Source organism: Diorhabda carinulata, chromosome 3 (assembly GCF_026250575.1).
Source record: "Diorhabda carinulata isolate Delta chromosome 3, icDioCari1.1, whole genome shotgun sequence".
NCBI classification, from domain to species: domain Eukaryota; kingdom Metazoa; phylum Arthropoda; class Insecta; order Coleoptera; family Chrysomelidae; genus Diorhabda; species Diorhabda carinulata.
The window spans coordinates 13038782-13062617 of record NC_079462.1 but is presented as its reverse complement, the minus strand read 5'-3'; the positions used below and the strand labels follow the sequence as shown (position 1 = coordinate 13062617).

The 23836-nt window shown below is 30.2% G+C and overlaps 1 protein-coding gene across 2 annotated transcripts in view; it reads left to right on the top strand.

Moving 5' to 3' along the window:
- Positions 1-484: 484 nt before the first annotated feature.
- LOC130891155 (ephexin-1) overlaps positions 485-23836 on the top strand; it is a 43029-nt gene continuing 19677 nt past the window's right edge. Inside the window, exons 1-3 of one of the 2 annotated variants that reach the window (XM_057795739.1) lie at positions 485-1147; positions 18658-18764; positions 22721-22916. In XM_057795739.1, the coding sequence (XP_057651722.1) occupies positions 826-1147; positions 18658-18764; positions 22721-22916 (625 nt within the window). In that variant the 5' untranslated portion in view covers positions 485-825. Of the gene's footprint in view, positions 1148-18657; positions 18765-22720; positions 22917-23836 lie in introns of those variants that run through there. The other variant, XM_057795740.1, reaches the window with a different exon arrangement.

The window sequence follows — 23836 nt, the reverse complement described above, 5'->3', positions numbered from 1 at the left end:
AATAAAAAAGTTTTTAACAAAAAAATGACAGAGAAATTACTGAACTTTTGACAAAAACCTTATAACAAAAACAATGAGTATCACATCAAAAACTCACTCCTTGGCAATCAATGAAGCTTTTAATGATATGGTATTAGAAACTCTATTAGAATTAATTACCATCATTTTTTCAAATTAATAAATAATAATAAAAATAATATATTTTTCTTTTAATAATAAAAATCATCAACGAATGTTAAGAGCACCTATTCAATATCTTCTATCTCAGAAGATTATGTAATAGATTATATTTTGTACTTTTTTTATATCTGTTTTGCCCTCAAACTATTCTCCATCAAAGAATATGTGAATGATATAATTCTATCCCTTCTGTATAATGAAACTGATTATTCACTGTTTTACTTCAATAGTTTCGATTCTGATATTCAATCCAACTTTGAAACGGTTATTTTCAAATGGTTGTGCCAACCTCTATTTTTATACTAATAACAATTTTCTGATTAACGTTTATTGTACATTATAAATTTATTCGCTAGCAGATATCAACTGTGTTCTTCCAAAATGATTGTTTTTATTGACTGCAATTGAAAATAGATAATCTATTGATAATAATACTGTGTGGTAAACGAGAATGGCTCGACTTCTATCATAAAATATCACAAAATTAGTATTTTGTTAAGTGAAAGTTACGTATTTAGCAGGCACCACGGAGGAAGGTTACAACGAATGAGTCTTTATTCAGTAGAAATCAGTGAAAAACCAGCAATGTAGTAACTATATTATGCGGTTTAAATGTTTATAAGGCTTGTATTAGTGTAACCAAAAATGGACCTTGGTGCGCATTCGAGAAATAATTCTGTATCCGGCAGCATAGTTTCAAAGAACTCAACTCGTTATTGGAAAAATCGTCGACGAAATGTAGGTGATTTGGTGACAATTGCGTCAAATTCCAAAGTATATCTCAATTGTGTCAATGATAATACTGATATAAATAGTACTGTAGTTAATGATTGTGTAAGTTATGATTGCTGTGATACTGATTATAGTGAAGTTAGTAATTCTATAAGAAAGGCCAAGGACTTGCCAAAATTTAAAAATAGAATATTTGAGGACAGCATTGAAAGTCAAGAAATATCTTTCTATGTCGGTATGTATACCCTTTTTTCACTTTTGGATAGATTTATATCTACCTTATGAAATATGAAAACACCCATGTGTAAATAATATTAGTAGGTAAAACACGAACCCCGCAAACTTCGAGTCAATAATTTTTTATTAGTTTTATCATGTTTGTTTTTCACCTTCTCTTATCCGAGAATATCAAACTTATGAACATAAAATAATTCTGCTATTGTATTTATGAATAAAACACACATAATGCGATGTGGTTCTTCAGGGATAGGTTATTGTTAAAACTTTATTATTCATAACAAATTTTATACTGTTTGTGAAAATTTACATTTATTTACAACTATTTTTATACATAATTGTAGAAATAAAAGAGTTAAACAATAAAACAACTTATGTAATTAATTATTAAATAAAGAACACACGAAAACAACAGAAATGTCCAGAGACCAGAATGAGATTACCTCTTACTTAATGTGATGGAAGTAACTGTTTTTACTCACAAGTGAAAAATATATTTATAATATTTTCATTTGAGGACATTCGAAAGTCACATACATTCAATTGTCAATTTCTAATTTTATAGTTACATACTTTGTTTTTAAGTGTCGATATTTTCATCAACATTAATGTGATAGGTAATAATTTCTATGAATTTAATATGTGCTGATGTTTTTTAAATGTTGAATGCAAACATTAAAGCAAAAGAAATGAGATAAAAACAAGAAAATCACTAACAAGACAAATTTTTTAAAGTATAACTAATATTTTATTGAACATACTTCAAATTTGAGAATAAAATATAACAAATTGACGATTACATTAGTGCTGTATTAAAATATGAATCAGATGTTATAAAAAACTAAAATTGACAACTGCGATTCAACAGTCGAAGCAAGTTGATCGGTACTCAGCTGTAGTAGGGTTTAATCCCCGTCGAAAGTCATAGAAAATCATCGCATGAAAATGTTTGCGATTTAATTCCATTTTGTGACCAAACTCAATGTTTCAAGCACCTGTAATCAACTTAATAGAACTCGTATGACAACACGTTCTGATGCCAATGTCAAATATGACATATTCACATTAGAGTTGCCATATCTCAAAACAGAATTAGAGCATTTTTATATTTTAAATTTCTTTATATAATAATTCTTTTTATAATATTTATTTTATAATAAAATAGTAGTGAATGTTTGATTATACAATGTGATAAAAAAATAAAACAGTATTATCAAATCATGAAACATAAAAACAGCTGAAGTTAAATTTTATGTATCCAAAAAATACCACATACATACTACAAATTTAGTTTTCATAATATAACCTTCCAGTTATAAATTGTTTACTGCGTTTTTCATTGACTTCATAAGCGTTCATTGTGGAATGGATAAATTTGGAAGCTATAATGTATTTTTCAGGAAAAAACTGTTTATGTTTGATTATCGCTATTATGCACTGTTTACAATTTATGCACAACAATTAGGATTGTTAATACCAAGCTTCTTAAAGTTCAGAACATATGTTCTACATGAAGACCACTTGTTTATATATTTTCTAATTCAATCGTTTTTTAAGGTTTGTGTTAACAATTCTGGCATTATTTTGATTCCTATAACATAAAAACCTTTTCGTTTCCTCAAATGGGGGGTGATTTACTACTTTTATGATACATTTTACTGCTAAAATGGTTCACACTGACCAAATCAAATAGAAACACATTTTTTTGTTAAATACTTTATAATTTTTACAATTGCTATAAAATTTTGTGATATATAGAAGAGAATTAAGTGAAAAAAAATTATTTCCATATTTATTTTGTCTTATATATGTAAGGGTAAGTGACAAAACTAAGATTTATTCAATTTCAAAATTTCGTAATATATTGGCAAAATAAATATCACAAATTACAGTTAATTTGATCATACTTGCATTATTTTAATTCTGAGGTATATTTTTGTTATAACGGTTACTGATGGTTTCTAAAAATGAATCATTAACTAATTATAGTTCCATCTGGGTTCAATCTTTTCAATTCTTAATGTTTAAGTAGCTGAATTCTGTACGGTTCAAAACTCTATAATTTCAGTATTATATAGTGTATTCATTTGTTGAACTGCCGATTGTCAAATTCCAAGTTTTTTAGAGTGCAATATCAGTATATATCAGCTGAATTTACAGAAAAAATAGGAATACGAAACTCTTATTATCGAAATAAATTTTGAAAGAAAAAGCAAATAGAATATTAATTACTAGCTCATTCATGTAAAAATGTTATTGAACTCAGTGTAAAGTTATAAATTTCCTCTAAATTACCAACATTGTGACAAAATGTAATTATTTATGTTGAAGCAAACATTAATATACTATTAATGTATTTATATTTATTTCTGTTAACTGTTTTCAGGTTAATTATGCAAACTGAGCTAATATTCTGTGAACATATATAATGAGTATTAATAAAATTGGAAGTTCCGAAATGTTAACTTGAAAATATTACAGCCGAACGCCATACTGAAACTCCAAAAAGCATATTATTTTTATTCATGTTGAGCACAAACACACACACATACGAGCGCGTGCATGGAAAAGCCCATGCGGCTAAGCGTACACCCCTAGATAAAATCCACGGATGGATGCGAAGAAGGACATTCTCCACCACCCTCTGTTATTCCGACACGTCTCCATTCTCGTTCGCGGGTTCGCCCGTAGACTCCTTCCTCTATCCTAAGTTTTATAGGAGATTCGGGAGTCTTTCCTTTTTGTTCAGCCTATTGAATATACACCATTGTCTTCGCGGTTATCTTGTCGTCGTAATGTGTGTATCTATTTTCGCCGCCCTGGGGTAAACCATTTCCAATCTTCTTCGGCAAGAAAAGATCTGATCCGAGTTGTCCTTCGCCTTCTTTACGGCTGTTCCCGATGTATAACTCGGCACTTGTTTATGAAATGGTGTGTGGTTTTGTGTGTCCTGTGTTTAATTTGTATTTTATATAATTTTTTATTAACTTATCTTAACCTAACTTAACCTATCGATCTAGTTGTCTTTTCGGTCTCCTGTGTTTTCTATAGTCGCTTTTGGTGTACTTGCCTTGTCTTGTACTGCCTGTCGTCCATGGTATTCAATACTTTTTGCACTCCTGTTTCTCCGTATAGTACTTCGTTTCTTGTCCAGTGGACATTCCATGCTTGTCTCAGCGTTATATTCTCTCTGGCCTGTTTTTTTTCTGTTCGATTTGCATGTTTGTTGCCATGCAACCGAGGCATACGTCATAATCGATATTATACTCCTAATAAATCTGAGTTTTGTTTCCGTCTTGCTTTTTCTACTGATTAATCCGCATAGTCGTGCTCTTACTTCTCTTTCACGTGATCGTTGAAAATGAGACCTCGATCCAACGTTACGATTAATTATTTGGCCTTTTTTATCTTCGTCGTTGATTTTTATTTTCCGTTCGCGTCCGTGGCTCGTACAGAACGGCTCAGCTTTTCTCATAGTAAACTTCTATTTTCCATGTTTTACACCATTCCTCTATCTCATTTGCGGCGGTTTGGCGTCTTTTCACCTTAATGCACCTCGTTGCTATTGCGGTATCGTTCGGATATAGCGCTGTTATGTGTTCTCTGTTTTTGGTTACGAAAAAGGGTTTTATCATAAACATTATTCTATATTTGCATGATCCCTGCATGATACACCTTTCCATACGTTTTTTCCATTGATCGAAGCAGTGCTGGAAGTCTTCTTTGGTGAGTGCCCTTAGGAATTCTGCCATTTTTTGCTTTATCGCTTCCATCGATTCAAATCGGGCCCCTTTCAAAGCATATCTTTTCCTAACCTTTCTAACCTTTCAAGGAAATCTGAACAGACCTGATGACGCAAGAGGTTTTGACCAGGAGTCACATTTTTTGGCATCAACTTCGCATAGACTTTTGTCATGAGTAATTGCTCGTGTAAAATTTTTCTAACCGTTTCTTTATCGGCGTTTACAGCATCGGTAATCATCCGGATACTCATTCGACGATCTGCACGCAATATTTGGTTGATTTTGGTTACTGTTTCTGGAGTTGAAAAAGTCAAAGGGTGACCTGGACCCTGGTCATGTTCAATGCTCTCTCGGCCCTCACTAAAGCGATTACACCACTCAAAAACACGTCCACGAGTTAGATAATTGTTTTTTTTCTCAATTTAACGAGAAATTTGAGATTGATACTTGCTCCTGTTTTTCGTCACACATGGTTTTCGGCACGAGTAAAAAACACGTTCGTTCCAAACCGCTACTGCATCAATACTATAATAGTGACGGAAACGTGTTTTGGGACGTGCATAGACAAGATATCTAGGTACCCAACGCACTATTCGTTTTCTACCTTACTTGACTAGGTTGCCCCCTAGGTGCACATTATCGTTATTTAATAGCCAGACCTCGTATATGTTGTACAACATCGGTGATAATACCGCTCCTTGCAGTACTGCCTGTACCGCCTGCTCTCTGATTTCTCGTTTGCAGCCTTCACCTGAAACTTCTTTGAGGTACGTGTTTAGAAATATTATGAGCGATTTAGTATATCTTTTGAAAAGCAAGCCCTTTCGTGATAAACTCGATCGAAAGCTTTGCTTATGTCTAGGAAGATTACTCTTGTGGATTCTTTCTGGTTAAAACCTTGAGTAATATATTCAGGTAGTCTCAAAATTTGCTGTTTGGTGCTGTAGCTTCTCCTAAAGCCGAAGTGTTCTGCGGGTAGTTTATTCAGAACTCTTATTACTTCGATTGGAATCCTCAGTTTCACTCTCTCTGCGATTTTACTCATGGCAGGTAGCAAACTTATCGGTTTCTTGTTTTGCAGAGAAATGGGATGGGATGTGTTTTATCCTCAACATATGATGTTCGAAAACTATGCTACACCTTCTTTCGGCATGTTTTTTGAGCGCTTTGTCATCATTGTTTCGAATCTTAATCTCCATAAAATCTAGTTTCATCATTGCAAAAAGTGTTACTTAGACTACAAATTGTGAAGAGTCGTCTCAAATAAATTTTGTACGTATATTTTAATTTTATTATTAATATTAAAACGAGAAAATTATTACAAATCTTAGATGCTAAAAGTACTGATCAGAGACACTTGCGTTTTTTATTCGTATATTAATATAGTTTTCCAAGAAACAAGGTATATTTATAATAATATTTAACTTATTTCTTCGATTATTGGAAGTATAGAAATTATACGAGTACCATGACTTCGGAAACTCACGCAAAATATTTTAGCTGCGGTCCTGTCAAAGTTTTAGACAGATAGTTACTGCTAGAATATTGTTTTTATGTACTTATGCCTTTAATCTTCCACTAGTTTACATAGGTCTAAATTATTGTTTGTTGACTCACTCTCGTCATATCAAAATATGTAGATACTTTTTGACGAACGGAACTCGTGTCGATAAAAAAATGCATCATGCAAATTAAGTACCATACTTTTTATAAAGTATGCTAAAAATGTATAAATTTTAACTGTATTTTTAGCAAGAATCAAGAATCTTTATTCTATAATGCATTAGGGGTACAAGTACAAGTACAAGATAAATATTCCACCACAAAATGGCTTTAATTGAAACAGGTCCTTGTAACGGGGAATCACGTTGGATTTTTGTTCGACAGTGTATCACCAATGAAAATTATAAATAAGCGTGATAACAATATAATTTTTTTTCAATATGTTTGCTTAAAAAAATTGAAGTGTGATAGATTCAGTTTTTTTTGTAGAAAATTGATTTAATACATATTTCTGCCGAAACTTCGAAGCCAAAATCTGATTTTTTTATTCGAACTAAAGATTACCATAGTTCCTGTGCTGAAAATTAGAAGATGAGCTTATACATATTAGAGTAAAAACACCGGATCCTAACCTGATTAATTTACATTTGAATCTAGGAACAATGGGTCATGATACTACTCATATGACATTAATATCTAAGTAATCAAATAACAAACTTTTATAGCGATTGTTTGAAACAACATAATTTGTCACTTGTGCTTGAAAGTAGTTTTGTAATTATCAATAAAAAAAAAAAGATTCACAGACAGTTTGAAAGTGGTAACTTTTTATCAAAATTTGAAGAGGATGGCGATGATGATCGAAGAACTAATAATAAAAATTTTATGGGCGTTGAGCAAATAATAACGATAAACTAGGAAATTATCTTAAAAAAATGTTAAAAACGTACTTAGCTAGATAAAAATGACAAAGTAGAAAAAACGTAGCTGTGAATGTTTTCTTACTATTACTAATATGGCGATAAAAAACAAGTGATCCTGAATCTGCAGCACCGTCTTCTTTGCAATTTTATAACCAATTTCTAGAGACACTTGATAGTTTTTGATCAAAACAAAAGCAATAATATCGGATAAACTTGAGTTGTGTGAACAAAATTTAATCAGAAAAGAATATTCGCAGCTTCCGGTTTATTATCAGTCTCTTGGTTATCGGAACGCGCGGCAGACAGTGCAATTATGAGTGTTGGTGTGAACAATGTGTTTAGAATGAATATAGGAATCTTTTGAATTTTTAAATTGCTAGTGAATAATGAATCCATATAATATGACAGTCATGGAAGAGGCGTGATTTAGCAAGAAAAGTCGATGAGTCGATTACCATCAGCACAGAGGAGGAACTCAGAAGAGGCTCTAGATTTTTCGCTTTGATTCGATTATATTTAATCAGCTTCTAACACAATTTCAGTTGATGCTGAATATCGACCATATAAGGCCAGACAATTAATAAGAGAATACAGAAATAATTTGACAATTTGATCTAAACAGATTACTAAGAAATTGATAATAACTCTTACTGATATTACGCATCTAATTAACAATTTTTCAATCCTAGTTAAATATTTGGAGCTCAAATTACTAGCAAACTTTTCTGTTTTCATAAATTTGAATTTAATTTTATGTTTCGCCTTCACACAAACAAACATGCTCACAAGAACAGTACAATAATTGGTCATGAAAGTTTTAGCCGCTGGGTACAACCATAAACATAAACTGCTTATTATATTTTCTCCCAATTTTCATTTACTTTCTTCCATTGGCATAATATTTGATAGCTTGAATCAAGTAACTTTAATAAATACTCATCCAACTTAAATATATCTCGTCGATCCCAAAGAAAAGCGTATTGAGTCAAGAAATTGACTTTTGAAGGAGAAGCATTTGAAAAGATAATACATTTGTTACCATGGTTGTACTAATAAATATGTATTTTTCGTTTATGTTCCTAGGCCCAAAATTAAAACTTGATATTTGCGGAGAATGATAATTTAATTACTTCTGAGTTGGTATAAGAATTAAAAACTTTGTAAGGAATATTGAAACAGTCTTCCGTAAAAATGTCTAGGAAACGGGTCCAATTGCATCACATTCTATAGACTCTGGCATCGACCATCTCCTTTTGTTACATTTCATTTTTGATGTAAAGCTAATATACTTTTTTGTATAATGTCATAGAATATATTTAACACTATAGAGTTGCATAATTAGTACAAAACTGTAATAGTAAATAAGAAGTGAATATTTTAGCCATCACTATAAACAAATTCCACTGTGTATGCAACACATAAACTTCTAGCAGTTACTTTGCATGTAAATTGAACTGTACGAGATCAAAATTCAGAATTAGAATAAGTAGTTTACTCATCCATTATCTTCTTGTAGAGGAGATAACGTTAAAATAAATTGGAAGCTAGAAGTGAAGTGTCAGAGTCCTTGCAATGTGTAAAAAATTCAAAAGTATAATATTTATTCATAACAGAAAGAAAATATTAGTTTTAATCGAGCGTATCTACAGTGTATGCATAAGTAATACATAAACTAATGTAACTTAAATAAACAGTAATTTTAATTTACTATTTCATGTATACGACACAAAAATTTTTGAAGTGGAACATTTTCTTTTTAGAATCTCCAGATTTCCCTTAATAAACTGATAGTAAAGTGTACGACAAGTTAATTTGTTGGTAGACAAAAGTGCACTCTGGCAGCTTGCATTCTGATGCTAATCTGTAGAGATCCGATACTTGGGAGTGCCCCTAGACTTCGACGTTGACCTTGCCCCTGTTACTCCTTCACTATCCTGAATACCCTTTACTAATGGGACCTCCAGCAGAGTTTACTGCCTGGGAGGAACCATAGATATTCGCACTTTTTGCTACACTCCTGTTTTCCGCTTCAGCCGCTCCAAAGTTTTGTTTATTAGAGGGTTATGGACGCCTTCACTATCTTTAGTAGGTAGCGTCGGCTTCCCTTAATGTTGGCAACGTTTTATTTGAATTGGCCCGTTATTGGTATCGGTATGTTAAAAGTCCAAATTTGATGTTATAATGAACAAGAGTCTGAATGTTTGCTGACAATATTCTTTGGTTTTGAATTATAACATCAAATTGGCTTGAAAATTCTGAACAATTATTTTCTTGATTGGAAACGAACTCTATTAGTTTGTTCATTTTTTTATTAAAATATTTCCTAAATTCTGGAAAATATTTATTGCCCACTGTTCATGAAATATAAGTCATTATTTATTGTATTTAATAATTCCCGATGACTATTAATTGGTTGTGAAATGTAAAAGATTTCATATAGCCCTAATCTAAAATTCCCTGTATCTAAGAACAGTGTGATAATTTATTTAATTGTTTTGATTCAAATCTTCATATTTTAGGCGCAGGATTTTCTGCGCGAAAGTAGAATTATATGAAGTGTAACATTGGCATGTGTAGGTGAAGGTGTAGATGAATAATGCTCGCAAAAAGCTGTGTTTTATAATATATGCTGTTTTACTAATGACCATTTCTTATGATAAATATGGTTTTTCATATAACTCGTGCGGCCAATATTGAGTTATGATATAATTATCTCAAATAGTTTTAATAACATCTAGGAGCAGTGAAAGTTAGAAATGAAAGGTAGCTGCCACACAATTTATGGGCCATTGATTTTATCGAATCGATATATTTTTTTATGAATTGTTTATTAAAATACGCTTCCATGATAGTTAATGGATATGAGAATATTTTGAAAATTATTCAAATTATAGTTAATGATATGCAATGAAAGTGATTTGCATTATTTATCACACATTTAAATACTCCAACTAAGAGATACTTTATGGGAACTGAATTTCTTTTTTATATTAATTGTATGATCCATTCAATTTATTATGTTTCTCATATATGATCACGATAACCTTGAGATATTCAGTTATATTTCGAGTTTAACTATTCATGTTCTTTCTGTTTGAACAGCTCTTACCGATAATTATGAGTCGGTGTAATTTTCTATTATTTTCTCTATATTATTCTCAGTGATATTGAAATAAGTAACACTTATATAACTTTATATATGTTTAGTCAATTTCAAAACTAGTTTGAGTTAAGCTCAGATTTACTTGTTTTGGATGCAAATGTTATGACCTTATTCCTTTCTCAGTTTTGTACTTTATTATAAGAGATCCAAAGTCAGTAGATGACTTGGATTATATTTGAAATCAAGAGTATCGAAGATTTTTGTTATTTGGGGAGACATCAAGTCGGTTAATTCTACGAATTCGATGATATTCGACCAGTATATCTGGAAATAGGTGATTGCATTTTCAACATTCTGCCTTCTACAGAATCTACCATTGTCAGTGGTTTTTATTTTTATTCTCAGGTATTCGTTTAAGTGACAGTGATATTGAAAAAATATATTATTACGTTTTGAGTTCTATTTTAATAAAATACGATAGACACGATAACGTATTTACACCTCATTTTTATCATGATATATTTGGCCTAATGTTAAATAATGACAAATGAGTTCAAAAAGGGTTTGTTATACCAAAAGTATAACAAATTTATTTCGGGGTTTTGTTAGTAGTCGAGTCTACCTCTATTTGTTTAAGAGGATTCCTTCATTAGGTCTTTAGCAGCTGGAAAACTCAATACTGCTACCTATAACCTATAAAATTATCTTAAACATTGTGAAAATGGAAAGGAATTAAATAGATCAATGAGTTCACCTGTGTTATAGTGGTTCATATATATTAAATTATCAGCATAGGTTGTGGTCATTTTTCATTCAATTAATCCTTATATTTACCCAGATGATATAAATTTATTGAAATATGTGGAACCGTTAGTTAGATTTGGATAACCAAGTTATTGTCTTTAGAGACTAAAGGTAAATTTAGTAACTTGAGCTAACTGAATATACTGAATATTTCCGCCTTGAACCTGTTCCATCGTTCTAGATTTTTCTGTAAGTTCATTTTTTAAATGAGTTAGTTTAAACCCGACATTAACAGTCATTTTAGTTTGTCTATCATACTTTTTATCACCATCATTACAGCTAATATTATGAATACATATTTTCCAAAACTAGTGTTTTTCAATCCTCCTATATAAACAGGATGGAATGGTATAAAAGTAAATGGTTCCAGATTTTTGTTTCAATTTTGGGAAATGGTGCTTTCAAACAAAGGTTTCTTAAACCTATGACGGGTAAGAAATGGAAAAAAATGTAATAGGCTAGAATTTTTTTTATTTAAGAGAAACACCTCTACAAGCAGGTAGCAGGATTCTACATTACATTCAACATAAAATAGCAATTTTTTGCTACATCGTCATTAATTTTCCACTTAACATTGAAAGGTACATAAGAATAGAATTTCTATTAAGGATGGGGCTGAACTTGATAATTAAGGTAAGACGATTGGAGATACGTTGTTTATTAGACATAAAATATTTAAGAAATCTCATTGTGAAACCACTTTTTTCTAAAATAAAAAAAAACAGTAAAAATTTGCTCTAGCATCTTTCAGTCTTGTTGAGAGATGCTGACGATGAAGTGCTAGATCTTGAAAGGAGTTTTACGGAGTATTTACGGAATTAACTGTGATGATTGTGATAAGAAGTTTGCCAAGCAAACTAAGAAGTCAGTAATGTTTGGTTTGAAATTACTTATTTAAAATGTTGACGGTCACAAAAATCTGGTATTACCCTGCACACTGTCGTCATAATCATGGAATAAATATAAATAATGTAAAATTTATCCTTTGATACATTTGAAAGTATTGAGATTGTTAAATGTAACAATAGTTTGAATAGGGACGAAAGGCCTATGCCTTATCTTACCGCCCACTCTACACTTTATTAGTTAAATAATAAATATGAAGTATCGAACCGAAGTGGTTGTTCCTGGTGCAGATGCTTCTCGTGAAAAGAGGTTCCTGGGTGGAAATGATCCAAAAAATTACGTTACGTTTGATGTCGGCTTAAAATTAGGAATAATAATCATGTGATATGGAATGTCTAGAAGTATATATTATACAAAAATTTTATCACCAAGTTAGAGGAAATATTGCTAGGAATAAATTGGTAATATTTACCAAAATATTACCAAAGAATTGAGATTTTATGTTTATGTTGAGCTAAACATGAAACTGAATAAAATAGTAATCCATTTATCAATTGGGCGGAACTGATACAAAAACTGCGATCCTGTATGCTTACTGAACGATTTATGCTACCAATTCGAACATTTTTTTTTGTACTAGACATATTGTTTTCTTATTTATCTGTTGTTTTCTAATTTATCTGCGTTTTCTATTTTCTCCAGTTAGTAACTTCCCGTATCTTGTTTATATAACCTGTGATTAATGATTCAATCTGCATTTCCATGCTTCCATTTCTAAAGAAGGGCTGAGAGTTAACAATTTGTTAGTATTGTTTTATCACTATATATAACATTCTCGTTACACATTCTTATCAGTCGATGAAATAATATGATAATCAGCACGATGACGTCTGTTATTTGAGATAGTAGATTATACATCAAAACAATAAATTAATAACACACGACCGTATTTTAATGTAAAAGATTTCATCATTATTTCGATTTTTGGTTATGAAATTTTTCGTCATAATGAATGATGAATCATATCTGAAAATTAAGTATATCTAGAATACAAAGTATAAATAGCTTACACTTATACATTAGGAAATAGAAATTAGAATGATACATATGCTGGTTCATTTTGAATTGATCAGGAAAAATAGGATTCAGTTGTCTAAAGTGAAGATCTAATTTCTCACCTTTTCTAACTTTTTCTATTTACGTCATTGACATTCAAAAGATGAGAGAGCATGAAAAATAAATGATGTAGTAGTAACACTTTTATTATTGTTTCTATATAAATACAGATAAATTACTAGTGATTAACATCAATTCCAGGGAATTTAATAGGTTAACTGTTAGATAGATTATCACTACATTAAGTGTTAAAATAATAATATTTTTGGTCGTTCATAGTTTATAGGTTAAGAAATGTGTCAAAAAAAGACTTTACAAGTCCTTGTAAAAACGAATGATGTAGGTAACTACATTGATTCCCATTGTCTAAATTTATTCCAGTAGCTTTTTATCTGGCCTATCCATTTACTCATGTTGAAGGCTCCCTGTATGTCTACAAAAACTTCCACTGCAAATTCTTCATCCTCCATCTGGGCTGCCGTACTAGTAAAAAAATTGGAGCAATAGTCACCATTATTCGTTTATTAAATAAAATAAAGACTATTACTCTTGAAACAGTCAATCGATTCACTTTTTCTGTGGCCAAAAGTAGTTTCATCTTATGTAGAATAAGACGCATCAACTACGCATCATATCATAGTCTTTCATGAAATAAAAGAAACACAATTGAATCTTTGTTTATCTTAAAAATTTCAAAAAAGTAATAGAGAATTATGGAAAAATTTAAGGGATTAGCTACTCCAACTAAGTTAACAACAACAAAGAGTGATTAATTTGTCTCAGCTAATTCTACTCTCATTTAACAATATCAATCATGTATAAATTATTTACCTCTGCAGCAGTGTCTTGAAATGGATTCTAATTAAATTCCAACTCAAAGTTTTTATATTATGAAAATTTATGGGCTACTAACTAACAAATTCGATTATACACCAAGAATTCAAAATGATAACTCTTTTAGCCTATTGCATCTCAAATTACTTTTTTTATGCAGAAAATTTCAGATTTTTATTGTAAAAAACCAAAATATTCCTGCAAGTAATTTCACTTCACTTAAATAGTGTATAACCATTGGCACCTCTAAATTCATATTTTCGTCTACTTTATTTTTTTAAATTTTACTAGAACAGTCAGAACTATCAAATAACGAGTTATTCGGTCTGTTAGGACTTATGACACCTTGACATACTTCCTCTGCAACAAGGATCACTCCTTCTATCTTTCCACCACTATTAATTCTTTATTCCGTTTAAAAATAAGGAGGTTAAAAATAGATTACAATATTGTTGAATCTAAACTTTTTAAAAAAATGTCTCGTACGTTGTCCTCCACATATCTCAGACTTACCATTTAGAAGATGATACTAGGTATGAATTGGCAATTGATTAGAAAAGATATTCCTTATCTAGGCTAGTATCATTTATTTAAAAAAATGGTATCATTTACAAAAAACGTTAAAAAATATTTGATATATAAAGGAATCACATAAATAGTAAGGGTACTTTCGATACTAACGATCGGTTAGCTTAGTTATTTAGAAGGAATGTATTTGCTATATTTGATATAAAGAAACAGATCATTGTTATTTATTTCAGTGACAAACCGCTGGAACGAGTCCCTAATTTATTATGAGAAATTAATTGCTTTCCGCGGAGCTGTGAAAGACATTTGGGATTTGATTGCCAAATTCAGTACTTTTATATTGTTCGTACAAATCCCGCAGGTTCAGCATGGGTAATCCCATAATATTGATCCCATGTAATACCTACAGGATTATCGACTAGATTTCCTAGTGACTATTATAGTGACTCATACAACTTGTAAACAGTTTTTAAAGTCACTATATAATCTTCATAGGTAGATTTTAACATTTCGTAAGTTTCTCTGGTACCTTTTTCCACATTAAAGCAGCTATAATCGTAGACTATCAATCCGGAACCGATACAAACTTCGCACTGCTTATCCCAATTGCTGCTATCAAAATATAGTCCATACTAATTGATAGTTTTTTTTCAGAAACAATCACATAATATTTAAGTTTCAAACCAAGATCGTTTGTTATGAATGAAAGGATTTATAGTTTTAATCACTAATTATATATTTCGGGTTCAAAGTCAAACCTCATGGTATAACAAGCATGCATGTTTATTGTTTATAAACAGTAGATTATTAATATTATATTACTATTATTATATTATTATGACTATGTCGTCAGCAATATTGACTAACATTAGAAATTGAATATATTCTATCTAATCGAAGAATTACGCTATAATCTATTAATAATCTTCGGTGCTTTCTAAATCATCTCAGTGAATTAGATGAAACAATTTTTCTACGAATTGATTTCATTGTATAACATTCCAATTTTTTTAATAATGCACATTTTCAGGTGTGGTTTGTATTTTCACTTTATATACTCTTCTACACTACAAAATAATTGTCTCATAATAAAAAGAACTTTCACTGTCATTTAGTTGTTTATAACCAGAAAAAAGGGTTATTATTTTAAACATTGATGTATATATATATATTTGTGTTATTGTAAATTTGAAGGTTGATTTTTGAGAGTAATGAATTTAAAATTTTATGAAATTAATTCACCGATGATAATATATATCTGATATATAAAATTCTCGTGTCGCGGTGTTTGTAATTGAACTCCTCCGATTCTCATGAAATTTTGTGGTCATATCGGATAGGTGTGAGATTCGAACATCTAGTTTTCTTCCCCCTAAATATTAAGGGTAGTCCACCCTTAAATTTTCAACTCTTTACAATCAATCCCAACTTTTATGTGTTAATTATAAACTTTTTTAACAAGATTTTTATTTTTTTTTTGTCATGACAGAATAAAAAATATTATATTACTCTGAAGTTTTCACACCTCTACGATCAACCCCTATTTTTCCAACGCGATTTTTTTTAAGGGACACTAGTTGATGCGTGCCTCGGTTTATTCAAATCAAATAGTTTGGGTCGTGTTATACAATCAATCCAAGACAGACTGAGTGGTTTTATCTGCGACTGTTGTTAGTTAATGTCAACGGACCATTATCATTTCAAGATATACGCAAGGTAGATGGACAACAGTATCCAACGTGTAAAGATGCATGCCTTGCACTAAGCTTGCTAGAAGGCGACAATCATTGGAACAGTATGCTTGCTGAAGCAGGATTAAACTGCACAGGAGCACAAATTCGCCTACTATTTGCTATAGTACCGACAACGTGTTTCCCGTTCCGAGCACAAATGTTGTGGGATAATCACAAAGATTCAATGACTGATCATATATTGTATCGACATTGTATAAGGTACAACGATCTAACGATATCATTCAGCGATGCAATGTACAATAAAGCATTGATTACTATCGAGGATCATTGCTATTGCGAATTTACCGATCAGTCATTTGGATATGAGCTCACCGAATCGAAGTGCATCTGATTTATTCAACACAGATATGAATCGTAAACTACAATACGATACTGTAGAAATGGCAGGATTGTTAATCGTAATGTTTCACTACTAAATGATGAGCAAAAAATTATTTACGGCCGCGTTATGTTAGTAGTTTCGGCAGGAGGATTCTTTTTTTTGGATGCACCAGGTGGAACTGGAAAACGTTCCTTATTTCGTTACTTCTTGCCGAGATACGATCAAAAAATGGCATCGCATTGGCCGTTGCATCTTCTGGCATTGCAATACTTAAAAAATATGCCTCGTATATATTTCTTCGATTTTTCATTTCTTGACCTTTAGATGCATTTAATATGCATTTATATATATATATATATATATATATATATATATATATATATAAGAGAGAGAGAGAGAGAGTTTTCAAACAGGAAAATGAGGATAATCTAAGAGATGTAACCTCGATATTATATTTCACTTTCTTTACGATCATTTATTAGCTAATAGCTAATAGTTTCTAAAATGACATATTTTCTTTGTTTCACTAATGTATATCGTATTTAGTCACGTTCTGGCAAACTGTCTCGTTGTTAGCGTACTACACAATACCAAAGACTGCAAATTCTGTATACACAACATGCACGTGTTTATATTTACATCTGATATTTCTTTTGTGCAATATAAAAATAATAAGATGATTTACTTGATAAAACACTGATTCATAAAGAGAGTGGCCGTAAGAATATATATATATATATATATATATATATATATATATATATATATATATAATTATACTTAATCACCACTTAACTTGGTAGTTAGTAATTATGATAAATTATTTATTACTTATCAAAATCTCTAACTTTACGAAAATTCGCTCAGTTTGAGCAACTGCTTGGAACATGACAAGTACGTGATTTCAAAAGTAGCTCTCATTTCTATGCATGTAAATATTTTTTCGCTATTATTTCATAAAAAATAAAATATTGAATAGTGGCTGGTTTGCTTGAGCGTTTAAATTCTAAATTATTTAATATTATGGATACTGAAAAACAGTGGTTAGGTTAGATTAGGTTAGATGGTAACCACAGAAAAAAACCTGCAGTCTATTCTACTGGCCTAATAAGCAGGGTTCGTAAAAAATCTGGCAAGCTTTGTAATTCCAAAACAGTCCAATACGTCTAAAGAAGTGAACTTATATGTAAATGCAAATAAATGATATCTTCCCCATAGAATATGGGTTTGGTTTGTTTCTACAATAATCCGAATTTATCACATTCCCCATTACGATTTGGGGATTGTCTGAACTAACCGGTAAATTTCATGATTATGAAATAATTCATCATATTCACCAAATTCAGTGGTGATTATAATCACCGATGACTCTATATAATCACCGATTTATAATTTTCACTGTAACATATACGAGTATACTAAATATAAACATTAAATTTACAAATTGATAATAGTTAAGATCTGAGGACAGAGAGTGTATTTCGTCATTAAGATGGTGAGAATGTATTAACAAGAATATAGTAAAAACTGATTGATTGTCATAAACTTTATACTTTCAGTTAAAATGTTAACTTTGTTACTAACATAAATACGATATGATATCATGGCATAATTTGTATTTTTTAATTATATTATCCTTTTTAAAACGAATTGATTTTGTCATATTTCTCTTTTTTGGTTCCCCAATTACACCTACTTTTTCTGACAATGTTCCATGTTCCTTTATGTTCCATTTATTCCAATATCCATATTCTCACTCTGTCGTACCAATTTTGTCATTTTTACTTTCTTAACCAAAATGTTATGAAATATTTCAACAAATATCTATCTAATATTCATTCTACAAAACTTGATGATGCAGTTAATATTTTAGAGCTTTACTGTTATTTAAGTATTATATTGTTAATATTTCGAGCTTTGTATTTACTGTTATCACAAAATTATTCTTGGCGTTATTATTAAAATGCAACACTTCCATCAAATATGTAATGATTGAATAGGACTTCATTGTCTGTTTTTTTTTCTATTTCAGATGTAAACAGTGATGATGAAGACACCGATGATATTCCGGAATACGAAATAGTAGAATACGATTCATTTGATACCGACTCTGAATCTGATTATCACAATATTACTGATGTAAGTAAATGAATTACTACATTTTTCAACTATATCTGAAGATTTTAAAGAAATACAAAATGAGAAGTTTTGAAGTCGTTTAATTGAAATAACTAAAATTATAATATTTTATAAAATAATGAAAACAATTTTTCTGTTGTTTATAAGTATAGGATGTAAATACCTTGAACGGAATTACCTTGGCTTGAAATAACATTGTCTTATTAAATCTAAATGGTATGATTTAATTTTTTTAGTGAATTATACGAATCGAAAAAATGTAATGTGATATCCATCTATAATGAAAGCTAGTACGATTTTTATACTTTATAAAGAAGTTTTCATCAATGTAACTTTTATTCTAGATTTCCCGGATCTCTCAATAGTAACTTTCTTGTGATCTTTAGTTATGTTTTCTTTCCTGGAATTAACTTTATACCAATTGAATAAATTATACCCGAAAAGTATAATGTCTCTGAAAAATGTCACAGCAATGACATAATTATATTTATTATCAAAAAAGTGTATTAAAAGAAATTAGTGCTAATAACTAAAGAAAAAAAATAAATAAACTTAAGTATATGAAAATAATTTTGTGATTGCAGCGCTTAACTACGTCTAGCATTTGGTTGTTGTTTGTGGTTGGTGATGATCTAGAAAGTGATTAATTGATGAAATATGAAGTACTAGGTCGATTAGTATGTTACAATACAGTGTGTTATTAATCTATTTTTTCTTTAAAGCAAATCACATAAATATTTTATACAATCAAACTTGTGAAGTGTTGCTAGTATATTTGAATAAATCTGTGCTACCTAAAATCCCAATTGATAAGTTGCATGCACACGTTATTGCCGCGACTACTATTTCCGAGAAAAGTATCTGAAGAAATGTCAATGAAAAGTGTTATATAGTTGCCAATTCATCTTCTAGATTGCAAAAAAAAATTTTCCGACAAAAAGCTCCACTCCTTTATTACTCCAATGTCTCAAAACCATGTGCTAATTTAAAATATCAAAAATGAAAAAAAGAATTATAATCTTTGAGACTTGGTTGGTTCATAAAATCTTTTAGGATTAAAGAATTATTGATTATAAGTACCTAGAAATATAATGGAAATACAGAAGTAAGATCATTAATTACAGACTATACGTTTCGTAACGTATTGTGTTAAAAAGGGTGGATCAATCAGAATAATTGATACAGCAACTTCTAAACTAAATTTTTGATCTCTCGATTATACAAATAAGAACTCTTACTAAAATAAACGGATTCTCCGTTAAGTTTAAATCATAATTAGCTGCTAATATATAACGTTATATGTGTTAGCAAATTGTAAAGTATTTCTTCTGAGAAACTGCAACATTAGTTATAGCAAAACTCTCTACACAATATTATTTATGTTATTTAATTATTTGCCTATAGTTTGCGTGTTTATAGACATGCGTGAAAAATATTATTCAACAGTGCTTCTCTCATACGTACTATTTTAGTTATTCTTTGTTTTTTTTTTGAAATTTCCGTTTAATTATAATATCAACCCTCTACATTTTTCACTCTGTTAATATTTTTTTCACTACAGCTGCATCTGTGATGATACTCGTATTTACCATACAATATAAATGGAGGGTTCTTGAATAAACCTTTGTGAGAACCTCAAACTTAATTAATTCATAATTTGTCTTTTTATTTCAAAGTTATCATAAATTGTAATTATTCATTCATTTCAATAGACAAATAAATTATTATAAAAAAGTATTGCAACTTTTCTGTTATTTCAAAAATTTTTTTTCATCTCAATTGAAGTTAATGACTTTTTGTTACATAATTGAATGTAGTTTTGAATTGATTAATACTTCAATTATAAAAAGGCTATCACCTAAGTGTAAATTATGGTCGATGTGGACTATTAGCAACCATCTTTTTAAAAATACTATAATGCTGCTATAATACTAGATGAAATTTTAACGTAACCGGTTAGTCCCTCTCTGAAAAATCGCATAAAATGTTCTTTACCTTGAGAATCTCCAATTTCTCGTGGAATCACTCAACATAAAATGAACAATACTTTGTAAAATATAATACAATGTAATTTTTAATGTCACAAGCAATCACTCTCAAGTTCATTTCCATTTACTCGTGTATTTTTAACAAAGTATTCAACAATATCTTGATTGCCAACAAAGCATTATTTGTTTGCCCCATTTCATACCAAAATAGCTCAAATATATAATCAATTGTTCCTAGATATTTATTATCTACCTTGGCGTTAATATTCAATTTTAAATTGTATCCACTTTTCTTTCAAATAGTCAACACTTTTATCTCCATTAAAACTCAAGTCTTACAGTGGAATATAAATATGCAATTATCAGAAAACTAATGCAATCTTTGTGTACAATGGATACTATATCAACTTTAAGATCATTATTGTTTTGTTTAATTTGTTTTCCAACTTAAGAAGCTCGGTTAGGTTCAATTTTTCTATTTGTAGAACTATCATTACCTGCATATACCTCCTATTAACAATATGTTTGACTTTCGGAGTAAATTTGTAAACATTAATAAAATAAGAAGCATTTCCTGTATTATTAACGGGAATTTTATTTCTGTTTTGCTCCTATAATATTTCTTATTAGGAAATTGCATTAGAATCACTATATTGTTTGTCAAATCAAGGACAAACGTCTGAAAATTTGAACAGATAATATGTCAAGAGATTTTGGTACTCCAGAGTGCTCCATTTATATTGTTATATTATATATTATATTATTTCTCGTGACCCCCATTATTGATTATATGTGTAATATGGAAAAAATTTAAAGGAAATTCTTAGCGATACATTCCAATAAAATTTCCAGTTCTCATATTGTGAGGTTGAATAACTGAGTGATTTAATATAGGAATGTTATAAACAATTGGATTGGAGTTATCAATACAAATGTATTTATGAAAACTAAAAACATGACAAACACATGGTAATACTTATGTTGAGTCAGTTTCTTTGCGCTTGAGTTTCTAATTACCTATTTAATATTATTTAATTTATTCAAATATTGCTTTGAATATTTTTTGCTCACAACTTTAATACAGAGAAATGAAACTATCAAAGGAAAAAAACAGTGAAATATTTTTTAAAAAACAAAGTGAAACGATGGCATAAGATTTGACTGAATTTTCCTAAAAGTACTGTTGTAGAAGGGCAAGAAGGCCGAAAAAAGAGTTTTCAGTTTTCTTTGACACGAACTATGATCATACTATGATCACAATCATGACTAAAATCACGTCCAGTACTAGTGTAGACTAGTACTTTAGTTGAATTCCCTGGCTTATTAACACTGGTCAAATTGTTTTTGTAATTGAACAAAAATTAAATTTTTCTTCCTGAATCAATTGAAGGAGGCTTATTCTGAAAATGATAAATTTATGAAAGAACGGATTAACGTAACTTTTAATTGTAAAGATAATAAGTAGTTGGTTTTTTTATTAAAAATTCTTTGTTATAATCAATTGCTTACATACGAGCTCTCCTTTTTTTGTTAGTATTATTATCTGCATACATTTCTCCTTTGTTTGCAATTTCGTTATAAATTGAATATTATTCCTTTATATACATTCAATTGTTCTATTATGTATTTTCTTTTTCAATAGAATTCTTTGATATCTATAATTAGTCGTGCTATTAGTTGTTAACTATACAATTTAGGCGGAGACATTAAGAATACAAGATTATCTATGTTTTGAAGGTTATTTACTTGAGTTTTTTCCACATCTTGAAATATGAGTTTTAATATTAATCTCCTGAACTTTGTTGACAACTTGACAAAATATGAATGAGTGCATATTGTCGAAGTAGTTATAAAATTACTTTATTACAATTTCTTCAATATAATTATATGATATAGATCATAATCGGATTAGAGAAAGTCACTTTTCGACATCTGATATAATCATAGACTTAACTTTATTCATTTCAGTTTCAGCAAGACGAATCGCTTCATGATGTGACCAATAATCCGTTGCCACCTGAACCTGTTAATATAGATACAAATGGATTCGATAAATTCACAAAAAATTTAAGTAGATTCAAGAAGAATTTTTCTCGAGACATAACAAAGTCCTTGAGAAGATTTTCCAAAAAAATTCATCAAACTGATATAGATGATGCAAAAAGTAAGTATTAACGCCAATAATCAATATTATAATAGAACACCTTTAATATTGATATATACGTGTTCAATTTCGTAAATGAGAATTCATGACAAAGTAAATAAATGATGCTAATTTCGGTTATAAATCAAAGAAACATATTTTGTCATTGGATATTGGAAGAGAACTAAACATAATATCTTCCTCTTCTTCTTACGTTAGGACTAGGTCTTGTATTTTCATCAAGGGTTTCCCAGGAGTAGTTGGGATGCTGAGGACCAGCTTTCATACCACCTTATAGGTGGTCGTCCAGGAGATCGAGTTGTGTCTGGTTTCTTTTCTTTTGCAATTTTTGCTAACTGCTAACATTCTGAATATCGCAATGTCCCTTATTTCTTCATTTTTTCTTCCGATCGAGTAACGTATGTCCTGTTATTGATCTCAGAGTCCGCATTTCTGTTGTTCTTAGGAGCCATTTAGTGGTTGTGTTCTCCGCTCTAGTTTCTATTGCATATGTCATGACCGGCCTTACGCAAGTTTTATATATTCTAATTTTACATTTTGTGCTCATGTATTTATTTCGCCAAATTAAATCTCTAAGGTATCCTGATATTAATGCTGCCTTCGTTGTTTGTGCTTTTACTTCTTTCTTTAGATTTCTATCGCTTGTTATGTTTGTCCCTAGATATTTGAAGGACATCACTTGTTCTACACTCTGATCGTAAATCGCTAGTTTACATCTTCTCGGTTCTTTAGATATTGTCAGAGTTTTTGTTTTTTTTTTGTGGATATTTGCATGTTGTACGTGTTCGCTATTTGTTGGAATTTATATAGGAGCTTCTGTAGGTTATCTTCGTCTTCCGAGATGATTGCTGCGTCATCAACGTAGCATATTATTTTTATCTCTTTGTCTCCCATTCGGTATCCTCTCCCGGCTTGCTTTA